The sequence below is a fragment of the Myzus persicae genome, unplaced genomic scaffold, assembly GCF_001856785.1.
Source record: "Myzus persicae strain clone G006 unplaced genomic scaffold, MPER_G0061.0, whole genome shotgun sequence".
NCBI classification, from domain to species: Eukaryota; Metazoa; Arthropoda; class Insecta; order Hemiptera; family Aphididae; genus Myzus; species Myzus persicae.
Genome location: NW_019103602.1, coordinates 605,073 through 619,078, shown reverse-complemented (window position 1 = coordinate 619,078; position 14,006 = coordinate 605,073). Strand labels below are relative to the sequence as shown.

The following is a 14,006-nucleotide window of genomic DNA, read 5'->3' as shown; positions in this document are numbered from 1 at the left end:
TTCTTTAAGTCAAGTTAGGTATCTTGAAATTATATTACAAGATTCCACACAAGTTTTCTTTTGGTAATTTTAAAGTATTTAAAATACATAATACTTACCATCTTTCGACAAGAATTTGAATTTCAAACGTCGTCAAAATTGGTCATAATTCACATATTATTTTGTAAAAACCTTTTTTGTATACCTTAAACTTGAACATATTTATTATAAGGTTTCCTATTAGTACATCTTATTGAAACTCAAATATCTAAAAAAAAGTTACTATCTAATCTGCATTTCTAACAGTACAATAATATTAATATAAATATATTGTAGTAAAATATACATAGTAGGTACTACTACAGTTGTATAGTAATTCGAAATATAGGATAACGTGTCCGTTCAGAATGGTTTCTCGTAATTGGCAAAACGGTTTATCATTGAATACACATTTAATGAATCGATCATAATGACCTACTCTATGACGATGTGTAGGTACTATCGAAACGTACTGTACAATTATATAGAGTGGTTACCTACTTTCCCACTTTTATATTTTATCGATAGTCAAAATATTTTTGTACAGAATACATTTTGATTGTTGATTATTAAAATAATATTTTACGTCCAATTTTAATTACAGACATTTATCCACTATACTAATAAAACTAGGCACAAATGACTTGCAGACTGTCGGAGCAAATCGGAGAGGTTAGTCTGCTGATAAAATAATAACCTTTTCACTTAAAAAATATTATCTTAAAGTAGTGGGCAACTTTATAAACTAGAAATGTGTATTATGTTATAGTTAAAGACCGGATTTTTTTTTGTGCAGCTAACACATAAAACGTTCAATTAAAATGCTGAAATGTTCAAAATCGTGCAAAAACCAAATTTTCACTATAGATACTTCAAATTTTATTTTTAATGCTATTAATTTGTATAATAATAATACATTTTGTATAAATTAAAAATAAACTGATTTACAATGTTTGATTTAAATTCATTATCATGTAAATTTCCAAGTTTTTTCTATGAAATTATGACTTCTGCCACTTAATATGTGTTTTAACTGTGAAAACACAAGGTTCTACGTCGACACTTGTAATCGGGCTTATAATAGCAGGATCTTCTTTTAAATCTAGATGATTTCAATTTATTGTGTCTTTGTGTAGATTTAAAATATTGTATCCTGGATTTTTATCAAATACTGATTTGAATTTTTTCAATTTTTTTATTCGTCCCTTTTCGTTCTCAATTGTATGTGTTATAAGCAGTAATACGGTGAGGAGCTTTTAAAAACATTTTTTTCCCCATTATTTACTAGCTTATACCTGGGGAGATGTCTCTAACTTTTCGCCCACACGGCCATGGGAAACGCACGTTATATGAATCATATTAGAATACAATTTTTTTAATGCGCCTCTAGTTTTTGCCATACATGACATGGCATCATTGATAAACAGCAGAATTTTGTCTTGATAATATAACGCGTCTCTTACAATATAGGTACCATTACTAATAAATGCGTTTAGTATCATTTAATATTTTCAATCAAATAACTGATTTATTAAATGTATAAACTTGTAATAAATCACTACTTATGTACTAAGCATGTTGGTACTTATATGTAATATGTATGGTTTTTGTTGGATTGTTTGTATTGGTTAATATGTTAGGAGTATGGGAGCAAAACCCCTATGACTATATTTTGTTTTAGAATATTTAAACCACCCTAATATTCTCCCGATCTCCGTTTATATTTTTCTTCCTTTTAGACCTAAGTCATATAAGTTTCCACTTCCCACACATTATACACACTTTATTCCTGTTTTCCATCCTTTCACTAGGTATATTATATAATGTGTTACTGAAGGGATCTCTGACCTACGGGCTGAGTTCCGCCGGTTCCAGACCGTAAAGCTCATTTATACTTATGTTTTGAAAATATATTAGTTTTTATTGTTTTTAATATATTGATTATTAAAAATAATTCTTATATATACTCAACTTAATTACCACTTTGTCTCTACCTAAAAACTGTTGGCCGGCTATGCCGATCACAGATTTGGCACGCCGTAAAAAAGTTTGGAGACCCCTATGGCTAACGTGTTTAGGAAAAATACAAATTTCAGGGAAACCTAGGATTTATCGGTAAATCCTAAAATTTCCTGACTACTGTCGTTAATAGGTAAAACTTAGAATACAAAAAATAGTTTGGTCTGATAACACTTAGAAAGCCTAAAAATTAAAAAAAATTAGTGTGATATTTTTCCAGGTTTTATACAATAATATTATTTATTAATTTTCCAAAAAAAAATTATTGAGGTAGGTGTATAAGGTGAATACCTAGTAAAGTATAAATTATTATTGTTATGACTACAAATTTATATTATTATTGAATACTTCTGCAAGAATTGAAATTATTATATGCAGCAAGTTTACTGTGACTGGGAATTTTTATTTTGACAGTAATATAAATTATTATTAAGAAAGTTGATCTTGGTACGTGTACCTTAGTGGCGCGGAAGTCCATGTTAATGTCATAACTTTATTATGAGCATGAGTATATTTGAGACATGATTATAAGCACCTAAATTTACATTATGTAATTAAGATATTGAAGTTAATATTATTAAAGTTTTGAAATTGCCCGACCACAGTGGCACAGTTTAAAAACTTCGGCGCTACTGGCGTACCTACTCATACAATCAATAAAATATCCAAAAAGGTAAGTATGTGATACAATTTGTTCATACCTACTTAACAATTTACACTCTGCTGTTGTATAGACAACTTAATTTATCATAATATTTACCATATCTATTATGGGAATGAAGGTCGATTGATATATCCAGACCCATTGTATAATAATGAGATTAGCAAGTTCAGTTTATTATTCCCAAAAAACGTTTTACCAAAACTTCAAACAGAAGATGATTTAGAGATAGTGCTAACAAAACCAAATGCAAATTCAGTTGAAGCCGGAACAGCCGGCCTAAATTCCATGCCGACACAACATAAAATAATAATGAAAAAAAATAAGTGAAAAAATTGACCATATTAGAATATATGCTCAAATTGATTACATATAATATTGTCAATATAATTAGGTAGGTATTGTTTTATTTAAAATGTTGTCGGCAATGCCATTTAATAATAATGCTAACTTTTCTGCACACATAATTCTATTCATTTCACTACAATAGGTTCAGTTTGGTGAAATTCTCACTTGGATATAATACTATTTCAATCTAGAAACTAATCAGCTGCGAAAAACTTGTAAAAAAAAAATGAAGTTGTCCTCATACGTGCATCATAAATGAATGTATGGGTACATGGCATGCAATTCGGACAAACCCCCTTAAGAGATGGCATGAAATTCGAATTTTTTTTTTGGCATGAATTTTTATGCGCCCATTACATGCTTGCAGTACATGCCTGATACCAACTATATATTTATATTATGTTAAACGTACTTCTTCTTCTGGCCGTAGCTAGTAAGCTATAATAATTGGTACCTATTGTAAATTGTGTTGTACATAACATAGCATTATCCTTAAATATGGTAGGCGGAAAAAAGTCCACGAAAAAAAGCCCGGAAAAAAATAATTAAATATAAATGTGAACACATTCACCTATATACTCTGCTCCTAATTATTAATTAATAATTCATAAATTATTACAGTCAATGTAGGCAATTTTATACGCGGATACTTAATTAATAGGAAACATTTATTTTTTCCTATTTATTCAATACAAAATTTAAAATATAAATAATTTTATGTCTGAATATGGTTTATACAACTATTCATTATATACAGTAAAACTTCCATATAACGAATTTTAAACATAGTTCTAAAATTGTACATGAACAATGTATCCGATAAAAATTAGACACCGAAGGTAGGCAAACTGATTAATTTTACTGCAGTATTTCAGTTCCGATATTGCAGATGCAAACTAGTGCACATACGAATTATTTTTCTCTTCGTCCGTACAAAAAAATGTCAAAACGTAAATGTTTATCCATCGCCGATAAATTTGAAATTTTAAACGAAGTCGATAAAGGTGTTAAAAAAAAGATATTGCCGAAAAATATGGTATTCCAACAAGTTCTTTATCAACCATTTTGAAAAACCGCGAAAACATTACCTGCAAGTAAATGCCAAATTCTTCTCTCCTCAGCAATAGAAAACGAATGAAAATCTGCGTGTACATGTTTTTTACACAACATTATATACAAGTGTACAACATAGAAGTATATATATATATATACATTAGGGTGGTACTTAAAATTCAATATGAGAAATGTTAAAATTAAAATAATTTTGTTCTCAATACCCGGCTCAAAATTTGCAGTGCTTACGTTATCCCAAAATAGTTTAAACCGTCTAAAAATTGGTACTTCTGGTCCAGAAGTTGACCCGAATTTTGCATCAAAAATGCTTTTTAGAACGATTTCATACATGTGACGCCGGCAGGGTAGGTATAAAATTTTAGAACACGCGTTCCCTTAAATACGCCAGTGTTAGAAACTTAGAAGCCATAGTATCACAGCAAAAAGCTTGAACTTTTGCCGTGGTACACCAATCATTTGGTAAATAAAATATTCCATTAGCCTGTTCTATTGCTGTTCCAGAATCTGCAGCTGGCACTCCAAGTAGGTAATTGTTCATTACCATTACCAAGATGCAATGACAGGGAGCCTGTCTATATGTTTTTTACCTATATCAATGCTGGTAATAGTTTCCCGTCCCAATGAACAATTACTGAATCACCGCGAGATAATGTATACTCTTTACGTATGTTATCTGCCCGCGCTTTTCGAAATGATAAACGGGAAATTCTTATTGAGGTTTCAATTAATAATTAATTCATTAGCATCGTTACCCAACGCTTCAGCACAGGCAATTAAAATATGCACTGCGTTCCTATCGCTAATTTTACATTGGTCTAGTGCATCGGCAAGTTTTGGTGTCATTATTTCAACATTACCTTTTTTTCTCCCTGTTAAACTTTCATTCTGCCGAGACGGACCTGGCTTTTCAAAATCATCTTTTTCACTTGATTCGTCATCTGAGATCACGTCATTATTTACAAATTCATCTAAAATGTAAAATGTAAAACGTATTGTGTTATCTATGTATAGTTAAAATTTAAATTTGTGTAATGTTATTAATATCACTTACGAGTAATTTCCAATTCTTCATATGTTCTTTTTTTTCTTTCGCTATTCATTCTTATCCGTTCATCAAATCTTTTTTCTTTATAATAAGTATTTAAATCAATTCCAAGCATGCTTCCGGGGGGACCATGTTGTCTCTGGGATACTGAAAAATCCCTATCTTCTTGACTTCTAATTAAATCTAAGGCATTAACAACCTCTATATCAAATATATCTTCCAATTTCGAGTAAAATAATTCAATTTTTTTCGTTTGTGTTTCTGTACGTCTCTATGTTGTGATTTCTGTAGTTCTCTCCATTCAAAATACAAATGTTGTCACTTATTCATACAATATCGTTCAGCACTGATTGGAATACGAGCCTTCTGCCAAAAATTACTACTTCCTGTACTACTAATTTTGAACTTTCTTTCAAATTTATTTTGACTTTTCGCATGTTAAAAAAAGCACTGATAATACTTGTTTAATTGATGGTAATTTACTATCGACTATTTGAGAAGTTGGATAACCAATTAAATAAATAAAATTAGAATCACGTAGACAACTTTTTGACACCATTTTAAATATAAAAAAATCCATCGATATTCGAGGATGTATTATACTGTTGTCGGTTGAGTGCACTACTACAAAATATATTCGATTGCCACATTTATTAATACAGTATAAGCACTATTGCTGTTATTATCAAATGTACGATAAGTTTATCTTTTCATAAAATATGTATAGTAAATATAGGTATACTTGCAGTTATTACCTGTAGATAACTAGTTGTAAGATTATAAATTTGATTACTTTATTACGAAAATAAACAATCTACAACATTTATACGACACATTTTTGTACAACACAAACAGTTCGTCTAAAATATAAAAATTAATAAAATATTTCGATTTTGCCGAAAAACATAAAAATATGTATTCTTTCCTATTTTTGCATTTAAATATTAGATTTTTGACTTTTTATGTAAGAATAACTTTTATAGAATATAAAAAGATAAACAAATAAAATTGTGACATATTTTTTGTCATTTTCACAGTTTTCGAGATAAATAGAAATAACCAAAAAACTACCCTCCCAGTCGAACTTTCAACCCTCTCGCGGCACGAGTTAACTTCAACCGATTGACCTGAAACTTTGTACATATGATCTCTACCTATATTCGACCAAATTTGGGTATTTTAATTTCAAAAAAATTGTCATTTTTTTTTGCCCTCTAGACAAAGACCACCCTAATTTACATACAATAAAGTTTTAAAAAAAAGTTGAAAAGAGTACGTAATTCTATTTAACGAATTCCTCCATAGTACGATTTTTTTTGCTGCTTATTTTACTTCGTTATATGGAAGTTTCACTGTACAAAAAACAACCTGAAATAGTAAAAAAAAATTAAATATAAATGTGAACACATCTATAAATAATATACAGTGTTATAGGTTATACTTATAAGTCAAAATCATCAGAGGTATAAGTATAACATCTTAGATATATACATACTACATTTATAAAAAAATTATACATGATAATAATTGATGACACTATTTTCATTATAATATATTATATTTTGTTATGGGTATACTTACTCTACACGGTAAATACTAATTACTAATTAGGAGTAGAGTGCACAAGTGATGTTCACATTTTTATACTTAATTTTTTTGAGGGGGCTTTTTTTTGTGGTTTTTTTCGGCGATTCTCTTAAATATACAATGTACTGGCTACTACATAATGAAGTTAAACTGTTTGAAAGACAATTTAAAATCTTAAATTTCATATTTTTCCTTTTTTGTTCAGCCATTGCCATTTTCAACCCTTTGTTTCCAACTGCACTATAGTGCAGAGTGCAGAGTGCAGAATAAATGATAATATATGACATGTTATAGGTATACAATATGTACATTACATGGGTAGGTGGGTATTAAGGAAACAAACATTTTTTTTTGTATTTTTATTTATTCATCAAGTTCCCAGAAAATGTATAAAAAAAAAAAAATAACAACAATAATAAAAGACGATATCGAATAAATCATATTTCGTAGGATAAAGGGAACTCCCCTTCCACAATAAACGGATCGAACCGCCGATTACAAAAAAAAAAAAAAAAAGAAAGAAATCAACACTGCTGCACTGTGCGGCGGCTCCGGTGCAACAGGGTTCGGTCGGCGCGGGCAGAAACAACGGACCGTCGCGCGGCTTCACACGGATAATAATATTCGGCCGTCCCACCCCCGCCCCCGCGCCGACCACCATAATACATATAATTTGGTCGCACACTGCACACACACACACACACACACACACACACACGACTGTTGATTGTATATTTACTGCGTGTGTGTGCGTGTATTGTCTGTGCGTATTGGCGCCACCTCCTCCGACAGCGGCGGTACCTATTTATGTAAACCGTATACACACACCTGTACGAGCGCATTCATATATCATGTACACAATATTATTATTATTATTATTATTATTATTATCATTATTGTCCGTCTCTTTTCACCTCACAAAGAAAACGACAATATTTTACGCGCATTATTATATTATATTATTATTACCATCAATGTCTTATATATATATATATATATATATATTATAAACAGGTACCACGCCGCTGTGATTTCGCGGGGTTCGAGTGCACGCGAAAAAAAATTAAAAATCACACGGCGCGCGCACACATCCACCGCAGACCGGCCCGAGGTCTTGTCATATTATAATAATAATTATTATTATTATGATCATTATAATAATATTCGTTTCGTTTTGTGTTTCCCGCATATTGCATATATTATTATTATTATTATTATTATTATTATTGTTATCTGTATTATATTCCTACGGCCTACGTCACGATGTTCTTATAATATTATTGTTGTGCGCGAGGTGTAATTCATCCGGCGACGACGGATGCGCGACGGACGATGGTCTAAAATAATACAATATGATATAATATTATGTTGTATGTATTTTTTTTTTTTTTTTCATATACCTATATACTTCGAAAAAGCCGCGGCAAACACGGCCATTATGGCTGTCACAATATGTTTTATCATTTGTACATCACATTTCGGTATTTTACTATTACACACCATACGGTAAATGCGATGCGCCTATGACCTATCTACATATTATTATATTATGTGCCTACTTTACATAATATACTTAGGTACCAGATATTATGCGCTATAGCCCGCCTATTGTGTTGGGAATCATGGTTTTTTTTTTTATTCAATGAAATGTCCTCCGGTATCGTGGCTATTTGAAGTCCTTATATTTTTTTTTTTTTTATTAATATTTTTACATTTTTAATGGAAGATGACGTTTTTTTTTTAAGTGAATTTTAATAAAATAATTATAAACTTACAGCGGCTTTGTCATATTAATTTGCCCAATCCATACTGATGCGGGAAAGATATACCGAGCCGAGTATCGGAAGTTCAGGTGTCAAGTCCAAGGGTTTCGGATATTCGGTTTTTGTCGATTGATTCGATGTAGCTGACACACATTTGGCAAGTGCAATATATTTGTTCGGTGGAGAGTATGACATCGCACGACTTACATATTATACGACTCACGAGATACCAAGTTATAACCGTGGGCGAGTTTAGTAGGACCTATTCAAAGTCTGTTGATCTCAGTTTCCTTGATGAGCGATGAGCGAAGTGTTATTTATGGTGGTTGAGACTTGAGGATGCTGCAGTGTATTAATATTAATATCCTTGGCGTGTACGTCGACTTTTTCGTTACCTTCGACTAATGAGTAATGAGTGACCTAGCTGGTACCCACATAAGTTTTAATCATTGTTAGATGCCTTTATTTTCAATTGTCGTATTTTAATTTGTGTGTTATTTTTATTATCACGACGGGCTGATATGGCGGGTATAAATCGTGGTCTTCAAAAGTATAATAGTGAGTTTACCAATCGCACTTAAGATGACCTTTTAACTGGAATTGCTCGCAAAATGTTTAAGGCCGATAAGACTATAGCTCCTTTCAAGGTTGATAGACCAATATTGTGTCCAGTCATATTCAGCTTTGATATAGACCAATTTCGCTCCGTCATCTTCAGGGCTGATAAACCAATAAATTATTGCGTGAAATAGTATCCGTTGGCCATTTAAATTAAATATATTATGTAAGTAACCACTCTAGTGTCTAATGTGATTGAAGTCAACTGTGTGAATAGAAATTTGAAATTCATAGAAGATATTATTTATTGATTTTATCATAGAATTCATTTAAGATGGGTTTTTTAGGAATTCAACCCTTATTATTGGGGTGAAATGGGGTGGCAAATTGTGTATTGGAAATAATATTCTTACAGTCATATTATTTCTTGAAACTCGGTTAGCCTAAACCCGCTTCTTTACTCATCAACACTGACCATAAAACAAATTACCATAATATGCGAGTGAAGCAGTGGAAAAAGGCTAGTATTTGTATTATGTATATAACGAACTAACCCGGTCGTTACACCCATTTGCCGGCAATTATTTTATTGTTTTGCTCCTCGAAAAAGTGCATTTTTTCTTGTTTTTGTATCGAGCCTCTCAATATCGGTGTACTGACCGTAGAACATAGGGAACGCAATATTGGTATAATATTAAAGTCACATAGGTACCATAAATATAGAGCATGCTCGCGTAGGCAAGTATAATGGGTACCTAGTATCGATATAGTATTTAGACGAAATTAGTATTCGGAATATATTATACAGTGTCTGATGGGTACTTTATGGTAATCTATAAATATATTATTCGTATGACGTAAAATTGAATGCCATTAAAATGTTTCAAGTATTACGTCCAGACATGCGTATAAATGAGGGGATACCGAATATTGTCGAGAGCGGGACACGAGTTTGCAGTATACGCGCATGTACGCACATTTGCACATATATACCGGGTAAGTGGTAACTATAATATATGTATTGCGCAGTACCTACGTACAATAAACGGTGTTGAAATTGTAACTGTCCGCTACACACACGGCATACGACGATTAGAAAAGAGACGTCTGTTTAGCATAATATTACACAGGTAGGAGGTAGGTACGTAATTGAAGGTTGAGAATATTATTCAAGACGGTCCTGTATGCGTTGCGTCCATATACTACACGTGTATTCAAGTGCCCGGTGACCGGCGTTGAATGAAACAATATACTCATTCAGAAGATGAAAAAATACTCTCTGGAGTATCCAAATATTAAGTACCTATACAGCATTCAGAATACTGTTATAGTATTACCCATCCGATCGCCTGTCCGTAGCGTGGTATATACTTCTCTCCGCGGTGCAGAGACGACAAGAATGCTCGCGGTCACGCCACATTACAGGTAGTTGATGTCAAAACGAAAATAGGTAGGCATGTTGTTTACGTCACAGCATAATATAATAATGTATAGAACATAAATAGTGCGTAACGCTCACCTATGTAATATTTACTTGTTTCTATTATATATACAGAATGATTATCTTAACAGCCAACACTTATATTATTATACCTAGGAAACTATTAACGTTCATGAACATTTTATTCTCTCTGCATAATTTGACATCATCGTAAAACATTTAATTTTAGAAAAATATTTTTAATTAATTAACTAGGTTGAAGTCTAAAAAATACTTATAACTTTAAAATATTGATATCGAATAGTTCTTGTATATAAATTCGATTTTATACATTGAAATGTTCAGAATGTAATGTTTTTTTTTTAGTTTTTGAGCTGATGATTGTTTATTATTTAATTAATAACCCACTATAATATAAAGTATTATATTATTATGGATGTGAGTTTCTGCGGAAACACCGAGATAAAAGGTATAGACACAATATTCAATTAGATTTACAGAGCTTAGTTTAAACTTCTTTAGGAAATTATTTTTCTGTCGGAACAGGAATTGAACTTGATTCCTTTTTTAAAGAAACTTTACGTGCTGCAAAGCATAACAAATTACCATAAAACATGATTCATAATTTTTTTTAAATAAAATATAGTATTTGATGTGTTGAACGATGCGAGTATTGTTTGTAAAAACTAAAAATTCACTGGTACCTACACATTCGGACCAAATGATTCGATAGTTATCGGTACTACGACCACACTGACGATCCTAAAAACAACAGTTTGTGCATCTATATTTAAGTCGCTGACTCCGAAAACTGCACACTTGTGAGTTGTGATCAAATACAGGACATGACCCCACACTTTTAGTAGGTTAAGACCACACACTATATATGTATTAGTACTCCTGTGCAGTATACTTAGTTAAAACTAAGTAGTAATAATTAAAGCAAAACACAGAACCTATCTTCAGTACAAAACGGACATGGGTATAACTGGCTATTGTATTTTATAGTTTTAGACCGTTTTGTTCTATGCAAAATTGTATGTGTATAAGCCCATTATATTATACTTAGACTTTTTGTTGGTTAGTCAATTTCACAACGATATATGGTACATTAAAAAAAAAAAATTATGAAATATGTCGTGCTTACTTACATTTTAAATTTTATTGTGTCGCTTTCCCGACATAATGATTTTTAGAGAACCCTTTGGAAGTTTAGTGGATGGCAGTGCAACAGTCGCGCCGTTAGGAAATACAGGATATACATACATCTGCAGATAGTCCTGAGATATGTGTAGCCGTTAAAATATTGGCCGTTGACGTTTGATAAAATATATGTTAACCATGAATTATTATAACAATATATTATATATATATATATATATATATAACTAGTGCGCATGTGTCGTATATATATATATATATATATATATATATAACCACGGAACGTCAATTGCTCACTGACCCCTATATATACGTATTATATATTATTTTCAACATTCGAGGGTCTCATTAATGATATTAGGCAAATTATAATTAACGGTTTTAAAGCGAATATTTCGTTACGGTGCGTTTCTGGATTTGTATTTGTGATGTGAAGTGCCGATAAAATAAGGTGCTCATACACACATACTGAAATAACGGCGGTCCGCAGACGTGCACTGGTATATAATAAATACGGTATAATATAATATATTTTATTATCGACTTGATATAGATCTATATTATTCTGCAACGGCTACACACACTATTGTTGTATTGCGGACCACGCCGCATTATATCCGCCCCGTCTCTGAATATTATACACGATGGGTGGCGGCGTTCAGTGGTTGATTGCGTCCGATTCGAATTACAAATTAAAACGGACGTATTGTTCTTGCATGTAAGGCGTAGTAGTGAATATACAGTGGTGGTGGCGTGCGGCTTGTTGTTCTCTCGAGACTGTTGCGAGAGGGGTGAATAACATTTTTCCCTTATCTAAAATAGCATAATGCAATATAGGCATTTACGGTCTATATTGTGTTGTGTAGGTGCGTATATGACCATCTGGCCAGATTCCGTTGATATGACTCGAACGTCGGCGCTTTTATAGCCGCTGCAGTAGGTGCGATGCTATTCCCCTGCACGCGTGAAACAGAGCAACAGGTGGCGCCAGGGGTGGACGCCGTACGCGTGTGTTTGTGTCACCTCAACAACAGTTGAGTCCACTTTCACCGTTTTTTTTTGTCAAAAATATTTTTTTTTTCTATCTCTGATTGTCGTACACCTACCCAACAATCATTGTGTGCATGTTATAGTTATTGTTTAAAAGTTATTTTCATTCCATATTTGATTATTTTATAAATTAAACACCGTGCACATGGTGTGTTATATATATTATTATTATTATTAATATGTTGGCAGGGGGGCCCGACCCTCCAAACAGTCCTAACCGTCATGATGCATAATATACAAACTTCCCACGGGTTAGTGAAATGATATATGGTCTATACATACAGTAATATACTACATGTTATGATATAGACCTGCACGGGATGGCCGACAGCTGTGTGTTTAAACCTCAAAGTTCCGACACCGACACTGGTGTGAAACGCCGTCGCCTAATTATTTCTCCAGAGGGCAAAGTTGCCGTTTGTTTAATATTGTAATTCTTATAGGTACTGCGATATAATATGTCGACCAGTCGGTGCACGCTTTGGGCCTTTCGTTGATACGCACTTTCCGTTGATTGAGCGTCGACACTTTTCCCGAGAAAACGTTCGTGTAACTATAGTGAGGGGGCTTCGAGGAATCAAACATAGGCAATGAATACTTACCATATACATATATTTATATATTGCCATTGAACTGAGTACAATAAGTATACTCGATTATATTACTTAAGTGCATTATACTTTCGCGATTGTCATAAAATATAAACATCTCGTCGATTTGTTTATATTCGATCGCATTTAATTTAAACTAGCTTTATTGATATTGTGAAAATGAGCAAAAAAAAAAAAAAATGTAACTAAGTGAAAATGATTTTAGGTGAGACTTAATCTCCTTCTGATCGAAAGGCCTACATTGTACAGTTACGCCCGTGGCAGTAAGTAAAAGTGGTCAGAATTTGAAAGTCTATATAATATAATAGGAAGTACATTGCGGGCTTGCACGATGTGCGGATTGGAAATTGAGCGCACAAGTTATGTGAAAATAATAACACGCCTGTATCACATTACAATATGCTTTGAAGCTATTTTTCGAATCGTCCGCAGTGATTTTCGACGAGAACACGGAGCAGGGAAACGGCAAAAAAAACCATCCCTCGAACGAGTCGAGTGGAAATTGTCCGGCCGGACCGTAGTATAGAAGATGTCCGCCTGTACAATATATGCCCACCTCGGCAGAGTGTTTAATATTATAATTTTACTGTGTTCACACCACACAATATAATCGTTTGAATATTTGTCCACGACAGTAAAATTATTATTATTATTATTATTGTTGTAATGT

General features: G+C 32.5%; 1 protein-coding gene across 1 annotated transcript; it reads right to left on the bottom strand.

The window, feature by feature from the left end:
• Window positions 1-4,330: 4,330 nt before the first annotated feature.
• LOC111034865 lies at window positions 4,331-5,762 on the bottom strand. Its single transcript, XM_022316267.1, has 2 exons — window positions 5,172-5,762; window positions 4,331-5,088 (listed from the first exon to the last, which is right to left on the bottom strand). The coding sequence occupies exons 1-2, from the start codon at window positions 5,278-5,280 to the stop codon at window positions 4,841-4,843; spliced, it is 357 nt and encodes a 118-aa protein (XP_022171959.1). The 5' UTR covers window positions 5,281-5,762; the 3' UTR covers window positions 4,331-4,840.
• Between the last annotated feature and the right edge of the window lie 8,244 nt (window positions 5,763-14,006).

Coding starts and splice junctions, on each gene's coding strand:
- LOC111034865 (XM_022316267.1), bottom strand. CDS start 5,280: ATGCTTGGAATTGATTTAAATACTTATTATAAAGAAAAAAGATTTGAT. Junction 5,089..5,171: donor TGAAGAATTGGAAATTACTC/GTAAGTGATATT, acceptor TTTACATTTTAG/ATGAATTTGTAAATAATGAC.